The sequence below is a fragment of the Electrophorus electricus genome, chromosome 24 (assembly GCF_013358815.1).
Source record: "Electrophorus electricus isolate fEleEle1 chromosome 24, fEleEle1.pri, whole genome shotgun sequence".
Classification (NCBI taxonomy): domain Eukaryota; kingdom Metazoa; phylum Chordata; class Actinopteri; order Gymnotiformes; family Gymnotidae; genus Electrophorus; species Electrophorus electricus.
Window position 1 is genome coordinate 5829195 of NC_049558.1, and position 9994 is coordinate 5839188.

Consider the following 9994-nt stretch of genomic DNA (forward strand, 5'->3'; position numbering starts at 1 on the left):
GCCAGCAGTGGGGCTCCTGATCTCTGAGGCCCCATGCCATCACTGCCTATCAAGAGAGTACGTTTTGCCATTATGGACTCAGTTGTACTTATGTATAAGAAAAAAGAAAAGAAATATTTTGTTAGTATTGGTTCCTAATGTGGCTGTGCTGCAAGATCTTTTTAAATGAAACACTTCACATAGTCTTGCATGCTATGTCAAATTAAAGTACTTTCTTTTCAGTCCTATTTATTCTAGATTGCATCTCACTTGATTGAATGTCTGTTTGGCATAATATTGGTATCAGTGAAGAAGGGCAGGCCTTAGTGATGCCAAGTGTTAGTATGAGGCTGAGTCATTCTTCTACACCTCTGAGGTAGAGCTGTATTGGTTTAGTGCCCCTATCCCCCTAAAGTGAATACTTAGATTTGAGAATCTATAATAAGCAGTGTTGGGGAAGCATAGCTTTGCATACCAATGACCTAACATGAAGATGTTGAACTAGAGCAAATCTACTGTAGGGAGATTCACCCAGATCACACAATTCACTTAGCTCTCCGATATCACATAACAGAATCTCTAAGGCCATAGGGAAACTGAAACCTTGGCTAACAGACTTAAAACACCAGAGTATCCTTTGAAATGGCACAACTGAAAACATTGTAAAACACAAATGCGTTTGTCTAATTTCACAAGCATATGCAGCTAAGGTGCCATAGGGAATATAGTTTACAGTTCAGGCTGTGGTAACATTAGCCACTAATGCTATGTTAGAGTTACTCTCAGTGTTAACTGGTAGCCTCCTCACATCTACACTAAGAATTCACAGATGCTGCCCAGAGAGCACCCAGAGGACACTTCTACCAGGACCCAGAGTGTCTGAATATATTCCTGATCAGGACCCAAAAATACATAACTACACTTAAATGCCATAGGCTACAATCCACCCCCTCTTGTAGTCATTTTGGTCGCCCACCAAGAGAGTGAACCTGGTGGTACAATACCCGCTTCATCTCAACTAGTTGGTCTGATGAACGAGACATGTGGTGGGTGGGATAAAGTTTCATGCGCTACGTGTTGATTATATTTCCCTAGGCCAAACTTGATAGTAAAATTTAATAAATAGCCAATAGTGATGCCCACCACTGCTCGATTTCCCCTCAACTTTGCAGTCTGAAGGTGACTCAAAGGGTTATTATCTGTGAGAATGGTGAAATGATTTCCAAGCTGTTATTTACAAAATGTCTCAGTCACAGCCATTTGAGCTTCTTCACAGCCCACAAGAAGCCCAAACTTCATCGAACTGTAGTTGTCCAAATTTCCTTCTGTAGGTTGTAATCCTCTGCTGGCAAAAGCAATGGTGCATACATTTCCCTCCTGCTCTTGGAGAGCACTGCTCCCAACCACCATAGTTAGCATCTACTTTCAAGATAAAAAGGTATTGTGAAAACACAACCATGTCATCAAGGTACAAGAGAGCAGACTGGTACCAGCTGTCCCCAAACATGCACTCTATATGGTGCTAGAATGTGCCTGCAGAGTCCAAATGGCACATGGTTACATTTTGAAAACCCAAAGACATTACAGAAGTCTTTCATATGGCTTTTTCCGCTCTGGCACTAGGTTATAGGTGCAGTCCAGGTCAAGAGTGGAAAGCCATTTTGCCCCAGAGAGAGCACTTAGTCACCCCTCGGTTCTGTGAAGAGGATATACATTGTGACATATTCAAATGCCGTTCAACTGCCAATAATCCACACATAATATCAGATTTACATCTTGTTTGGTTACTAATATGATGGAGATTTTACTGTCCACGAGCAGTTTCATATCGAGAAGTGGGAATACATCAGTAGAGTAAAAAATGCTAATCAGATTTAGTCTACTGCAAAAGTGCCTAAATATTTTTTGCCAGAAACAAATTGCCTTGCTCTTCAGTGTATAGGCTTTAGGCTTTGTGTATCTGCATGTTTCACAACATTTACATTAAATTAAATAATTTGCGTGTACATAACATCACAATGAGGAAAAAACTTTACTAAAGTGGCTAACAAAGTCGGTGTTAATACATTCACCTAATATGTGTCCTCAGATTACTGTTCAATGTCTTTTCTCATTGTAGTTAGTCCATGGCCATAATGATTCTTCCTCATGCTGAGCTGGTTTGGGAGCTAGTTTATCCACGACTTTACCGCTATGACTGCGCAACATATGCACTTTTGGCTGCCTGACAAATGCGTTGCCTGGGCCTGCCTTCACAGTTGTGAGGATGAAAGAAAAAGCGGGCAGGGCTGATCAAAGGGGGTTCAATTACTGTAGAAAAGCAAAGGTAAAATGAAAAAAAAAAATCCTTTCCTTTTATGACTCAGAATTTTTTTGTAGTTTCAGTAGTTAACTACACAAAAATGGCAAAAAAGTAATTAAATTACTCTAATCACTATGCAAATATGGATACTTGAACTACTACCACCTGGTATTACTCTCTTTTGTGTATTTTGAATAATTCTTACCTCAAGGTACCCAATAACAAGTGTAAATTAATCAAATCAACAATGATTTAAGCCACCTAAAATTGTTTTAAACTTCCACAAAGTATGTATTTTTATTATTATTACTAGATTTTTCCTTGGCAATTGTCAAAATTTGACATAATATTCTATAATATTTACATTTACAGCATTTAGCTGACAAGCAGTGAATATTCATTACTCAGGTAGGGTATATGCAACATAAAATTCAATAAATAAAATCTGTTTTATATTTAAGTCTTGAGTTACAGCTGAAACCTGAAAAATAATGATAAATTTACAAAGCAAAAGAAATAAAATTGATACAAAATTCTGACAGGCTTAAAACTAAAACTAAAACAAAAAATTGATTAATGATTGACAGGCAAAAACCAAACTAGGTTGTATTGAGCACATCAGGCTAACTTTATATGTGGGATAAATGGGCTGAAATGTATTTAAAAAAATGTTTCTGTGGACTCAAGACTTGGATGCTTTGTCTGGTTGCCTGTTGTCTGGTTTTGGGTTACAGAATGGGGTATCTTTATTAGATAATCTAACCAACATGCAATAAGTAGAGGATGGTTATGATATAGAATTCTCTCCCATCCAACCCTCAGGTTTTACACAATATCAGGGATCTGGATTATTTTCTGATGTAAAATGTGGAGACGGATTTCATCTACATTATAAACTTGTGTTTGCCCTTTAAATTCTTTTCTTAAAAGCACTCTAGTCCAGTGTCCAGTGTCTGCAGCTCCTGTTGCTAGTTTACACGCACTTTACAAATCTTTTCACAGTTCCTCCACATTGCAAAAATGACTGTGTTTGTTTTTCAATTCCAAAGCACAGATCATCTAGCTTCTCTATCAAACATAATGTAATACGGCAAATAGCCAGTTGCATCATTCTTTGTGCTACTATATGCATGCACAGATTGGCTTACATATTCACTCCAGTGCAGCTTGTGGATTGTGGAATTTGTTTTTTTGAGGCTGTAAACTAAGAGGAACTGTGAATTAATGATCAGAAGTAGCTGAAAGGGCTAATCAGTGGATGCGGATGAGGAGAGCACAGCTTACGTAAGGAAATGCATTATAAAGGTGGAATGGCTGACGTGTTCGTTGTTTCAGATACAAGGAGGACCTGGTAAATGAGCATTGTTGTGTCATGTCATAGTCATATCCAATATGGTAGATCCAGATGGAACCCGTGGCATCAAGCATGCATTGCAGTGCCAGTGTGGTTGGGTATGATCTTAGTCACCAAGGAGGCCAGTATGGATCTGCTGTATTGGGGAATCCTTGGTGGCGTAGTACGTAAATTCCACGTGGAACTGGCAGCACTGAGTACGCATTAACAGAGCCAGGGCGGCTGGGTACAGCTTTAGTGACTGGGGAGACCAATATGGATTTTACGGGATAGGAAGTCTTTGGCTCCGTGGAGGCCGTGATGTGGGTAAATATTGGAAGGTTAACGCTGTGTTTGCAGTTGGTGTACTGGATTTTAGTTTGTACAGCCTATATGAAACTGGCATTCAGCATGCAATAACAGTGTCAGTAGCGCTGGGTAAGCCAAAGAGGTGTATGCAGTTGATTTAAAAGTAAGCTTGGAGGTGGGTGGGACAAGGATGTTGGGCCTCAATGTTGAGTCTTCTAGAGGTATCATGGATATCATTAATTCAGCAAAACACAGATGACGGGCAGTACCTCTGTGAATTAGTATTGGTCCCCATTAAAACTGGGGTTGTGGCAGAGCCAGATGCTGTAAACATTTGTGCCCACACCAAGGAGGTCTGGGGGAATTCCCTTGAAACACTGCCTGTCAGAGTAAAGGGCTTGTCCAATGTGCTAATGCAGTTGCTGAAACACACACACAAGACAACTACCCCCATGACAGTTTTAGAGTGGACCTATAGATGGTGATATTTCCATAGTAATAGAACTTTTGCTCCACTGATTTGTTGGCCCAGTCAGAGAGAGTGAGGGGGAAAAGACACAAAGTTGAGACAGTGTTATTTTTAAAAACAAAAAAAAAATGACTTGAGGCTTTTGAGAAAACATTTGGGACTTGATCTCCAGAAGCCGCCACCCACTCCACCATTGACTGAGATTTGCTCTGGGTTATTGGGACCAGGACAAACGAGCGCCAGAATGGATAAAGTCTCAGAAGCTCACCAGTAATCAAACATGGATTGAACTCTATTACAAAACAAAGAAACAAACAACAACAACAACAACAACAACAACAAACACTCCAAGCCTACTTGTGGGCCATCTAACCAACAACTTCTAGCTTATAACATTACTCTTCAAACCTTTGGTGTGAACCCATTTTGTTTTGTAGCATATTACTGACTTACTATTTTTTCATTTTTCCTTTCTTTCCTTTCCCTCTTTGATCACTCTCTTCTCTCTGATAGGTTAAACTAAAAAATGTAAGGAAACAAGAACATATAATGATTGACTTGTAAAAGGCGGGATAAGTTGCACTGAGCACATGTCATACCAGTGTGTTTCATGCCAACTTTATATGTGGGTTTGCATGTGATTATGTAAAATAACAAGGAAACATTTAAAGAAGGGACTACATTGAAATTCGGGCTGCTTGCTGCCGTGGTGACAAATGCGCAATCTAAATCTCCAGACTGTGGACCTCCGTACTGCATTCTGTGATGTTTACTGAAGTGTTCAGTGTCGTCATGTCAAATTTACAAGGCAGCAAGACAGCAGCCAAACCAGGAACTTCGTCTTGACTCATTTTCACAGTCGACACTGATGCCAATACGTTATACCAGAACCAAGATATACACAGCTGTCACCGTTCCTTGTTTACCTTATTGTGCATTTAATAACCGCTGCTGGCAGTGAGAGGTAGAGGGCTTTATTACCTGATCCAGTCGTTCAGGCGCTTGCCCTCCAGGGCTGGTATGTAATTTACATTAATACAGATTTCAAAACAAGTTAAACTGCCATCGCTAGTGGACCTACTGTTATTGAAGATCAGAAATTAGAATAAAATGTAAGAGTTACAATTCAACTCACCTGTCATGTAACATATGTTAATTAAATAAAAATCTGTGACAAAACTGATTCCTCGTTCGTTGTTTCACTGCGAGTTATACTGTGTATGACTATGTATGTGACGAACAAACCAAACTTGAAACTTGTTGTTATATTTGTGTTCAGGTAATTCCACAAGCAAAGTCTGATGAAGCCTGCATCTCAAAGAGACTCACTGGAAGTTCACAAAAAGTGCACATTACCCCCCTTAAGGCATAGATGAATGGCAGAATTAGCCCTTCTGCCCTGTGGACCACATTGCGCACACAAAAATATGAAACTGGCTTCTTTGGCAGAGAATGGGGCCAAGTTGATTAAACACCAGCCAGGGAGGGTACAGCAAACTAGACTGAGAAACTGCCAAAAAGATCAAAATGGTCAGTAAACTAATGTAGCCTCTGTTTTTCATGTTTAAATTGTTTTAATCTTTGTTTTGAGTGTTATACTGTTCAGGTGTTTAAAAACATCCAAAACTAGGTTTTGCTCCATGTTGCATGAGTAGAGAAAATGCATTCTCTGTCTTGATTGGTCAGTGGTAGGTGAGGTTCCTTTGTGATGCTCAGCACAAAATGTTTTTTCAATGTATTGTGCAACCTAGAGGAACTCGCATCAGTCTCCATAGACAGCTATGAAAAGAAACATGCTTTGAAGAGTTTGAAAAGATGTCATGTGAACACCCCCATTGCTAGGCCTCCATAGAACAGTCCTTTGGCTTACTCAACCACTTTGCCATGTTTCAACTTATTTCTAAACTTAAAATTTGTCATGCTATGAAAACATTTGCACTTTATTTTGTGTCATTTGGATAAAAATGGATTTATCCATTACATTACCACTATAACATGCCAGTAAATATGGCATTAATTATATAAAATCAAAGGTTAAACAAAGGTTAACTATAAATAGTTCACACAATTTCCCATGTGCAGGTTAAAGGATTCTCCAGTGCACCCTGTTTGGCTACAGTTCAGTGTGTGGTACATTTAAAGTTAAATCCAGCATTTACAACAGTGAGCAATGAGAGTCTGAACCCAAAGTCTCATTATCAATTTTAATGTGCTGCTATTAATCTGAACTGAACATATGCTTATGTAACTATGGCAATGAAGAATCCTGACATGGAATCCATTTTGAGAACTACTGCTCTAACCAAGTTAAACTCTGCTGTCAAGGTACAACACTGTTCTATGTTTTATAACACACTCAAATATACTGTAAAGGAGTAGCTTTGATTGATTCTGCTTATTTGGTATTCATATATTTGATACTTGCTTAATCTGAAATAATACAAATGATTGTCAAGACATCTAAAGAAATATAAAATCTTCTGGCTTTCTAAGACCAGTTGCAGCACATGCAAGAAGGGTCAAAGATGGTCCCTACAGGGCAGGACTGTGTGTATTTCTTTCCATGAGAACAAAAGATGAAGGATTTTCGGTCATCAGGATTAGGGTAGATACCACTAGGCTTGCCTGCACAGGAGCCAGTGGCTGGTGGTGGAGATGGTGAAGCAGGTGGGGCAGATGTCAGGAATGGAGTAACTGAGGACCCATCCTTCCCAGGCTGAGAGGTAGAAGATGGTGGGACATGCGGCACGTCTATCCAAGAACAGCACAGACAGGACAATAATAGTTTTATATTATCACTCACAATGACTCATTTTGAAAGCACTGCATGACTAATTAGCATGATTTCTGTTTTTTGTAAAAAGCAGTGTACCAATATTTAGGAGTTTCTGGAGGTGACTAATGAGGGGGTACTTTCCCTCCCCACAAAACTTCCCTGCAAAGTCATCCAAATCCAGAGCCCAGACGAAGGCCCCTCCGAACTTATTATCCTTTAGGTAGCGCACCTGCAACCGGAAAGCAGCCAGTAAGGTTAGAATCATGGAATAAATGAGAATAATATAATAATATTCTAATATAGAGAATTTACAGTGCAGATTTCATACCTTTGTTTCATAGCTCTCCCTGTTGTCAAAGCCAGCCCATTCATTTCCTTTGGTGGCAAAAGGTACTTTCTGATCTTTAATCCATTGTATGCTGGTTCCATGAAGGAAGTTGCAGATCTGGTAGGGAATGACCATCCATTATGATGCTATGAATTTTTTAATGGGAGTTTAAGTGCAGAAGATAAAGCACAAGGTGATGTGGCACCATGTGTACAGACCTCAAAGTAGGACCAGAATCCTGCCTCTCTGGTGTAGGGCCCAGCAGAAGCAGGCCCACTCACTGGAGCACCCACATCACTGCGTGTAGATTTCAGGTGGAACGTTTTACCATATGTGGCAAAACCCATCCTTAGCTTCTCCACTGGGACACCCTGATCCCGCCAGTATTTCATTGCAAAATCCTGCAAAATCAATATGGTGATTTATTATTTGTTTTCACAGTGTCATATTGTTCTGTACTGGCATCTCATATTTATAAGATATTCTGGAATTACATGCATGACTGAAGTAGCAAAGAATTGTTTTTACAGTGTTAAAATAGATAAAATCTCCCTTGTCCTGAGAACCACGATAAAGAGGACTGTTGTGTCCAGTGACATTCTCCCAAGCCCCATGGAATTCATACGTCATCACATTGATGAAGTCCAGATATCTGAAGGATTAATAAAGCATTGATATCCTGTTCAGGGACTCTTTTGAACCTCATTCAACTGAACTATGGATTTCTTGTTCTCATGGAACTGAAGGCATTCTCAAAAATATGATTCTGAGAGAATTATATCCATGAATTTCTCGCAACATTTCCAACAGCACCTACTTGGAGATTTCAGCAATTTCGTATCCAGTGTCTATAGTTCCTTTTCCTGCAGACACTGCAGCTGTGAGCATTAGCCTCTGGCGACTAGTAGCATTACCTTCAGCCTCAAAGGCCTGCACAAGCTCCTGCAAGTCAGACACATGGACAGTTAATTCCAAAATCCCTTTACTGAACTAAACTAAATCTCAAAATTTCCTTTCACTCTAAACTAGAAGTATTCAAATTATTATTAATTTGTTTTAGCACCTTGTACAGCACAGAACAATGATGTGATAATATAACACATGAAGTACTGACCTTACAGAGCAGAGTAAATCTCTGCTTGTCCTCGGGGGGGCTTCCACGGGATCCAGGATACTCCCAGTCCAGGTCCAGCCCGTCAAAGCCATGAGTTCTCAGGAAGCTGATAGAGGACTGGATGAAGGTCTGTCTGTTCTCTGGGGTGGACACCATGGTAGAGAACCTGGACAGGCAGTATGTTGTTCCCTGATGAGCAGCTCTGAATCTCTGTTTTTTTTTTTCTTTGCTATGATCCTTTGCTTTGCTATTCTATTAAAATATTATTTCACAGTGCAAGCTTGATATAAAAAAACTTACTGAGTAGAACCAAAGTTCCATCCTCCTACACCCAAAAGTGTTTTCAAATTGGGATTTCTGTTAAATCCAATATGTCAATCATTAGCACATTAACTGTAGCCCAGAACACAGTATCTTTTACTGTACCTACCAATGCAAAACTTACCTTTGCTTCAGACCGTTGAAAGATTTGTAGAGAGTCTCATCATTCCACTCATAAGTGGACAACTCATTAGCATTGTTAATGATAGAGAATGCATAGATCAGATGGGTGCACAAGAAGGGATCAATATTATCAGGCAGATATTTCCCATCATTAGGTCTGTACTGGGACCAGTTTGTAAAGTAGCAAATAAGCTGAGAAGCTGCACCTAAAGGGGAAAAAAGCCTTATTATATTGTTCTTCAATAGAAATAGTTAAATGTAAAATAAAGCACAGAGAAAAACTCACCAAAATGACATAACAACAAACAAAGTCCTACATGGAAAAACAAACCAAAAGTAGACGTTAAAATAGAGACAAAAGTCATTAACCGAATACCACAAATGTTTCATTTAAATTCTCCAGTAGCACATCTACCCGCCAAGAAAGTGCATCTTGCCATCGTTGTCTTACTTCTGCTCTCTGCTCCTGTTATAAGCAAAAACAAAAATTGTTTTGTTTGTTAGTTCTTAAATATACTTGCATCACAGTGAGTAACCCAGATACACTGGGGGTGTTTTCATGTGCTCGTCCTCATGTCACACATTGGAATTTATTGCACAATAGCAGTTTTCCTTAGTGCTATATTGACTCTTTAGGTCTGACATTTCATAAGTTTTTAAAAACTTTTTTATAAATAAATCCAGTTTAAGCAAAGGTTTAATATTTACAGTGTTGACCCTTCTTTTTTAAGACTTCTGCAATTCACCTTGGCATGCTGGATATCAGCAAAATCTTGACTGATGGCAAAATCTTGACTGATGGCAAACCATTCTTGCCTGTCAATGCTTGGAGTTGATTACAGTTTTCAATGGGATCGCAATCTGGGGAGTTTCCTGGCCATGGACCCAAAATTTCAATGTTTTGTCCACCGAGCCACATGGTTATCACTTTTGCCTTGTG

At 39.4% G+C, this 9994-nt stretch overlaps 1 protein-coding gene across 1 annotated transcript; it reads right to left on the reverse strand.

Annotated features, from left to right (window-relative positions):
• Positions 1-5885: 5885 nt before the first annotated feature.
• On the reverse strand, positions 5886-9576 carry LOC113575450 (chitinase-3-like protein 1). The gene is made up of 11 exons (XM_027006953.2): positions 9470-9576; positions 9341-9367; positions 9056-9260; positions 8911-8967; positions 8611-8776; positions 8314-8438; positions 8025-8148; positions 7715-7897; positions 7497-7613; positions 7265-7397; positions 5886-7143 (listed from the first exon to the last, which is right to left on the reverse strand). Exons 1-11 carry the CDS (start codon positions 9492-9494, stop codon positions 6881-6883), a joined length of 1425 nt encoding a protein of 474 aa, XP_026862754.2. The 5' UTR covers positions 9495-9576; the 3' UTR covers positions 5886-6880.
• Positions 9577-9994: the final 418 nt, after the last annotated feature.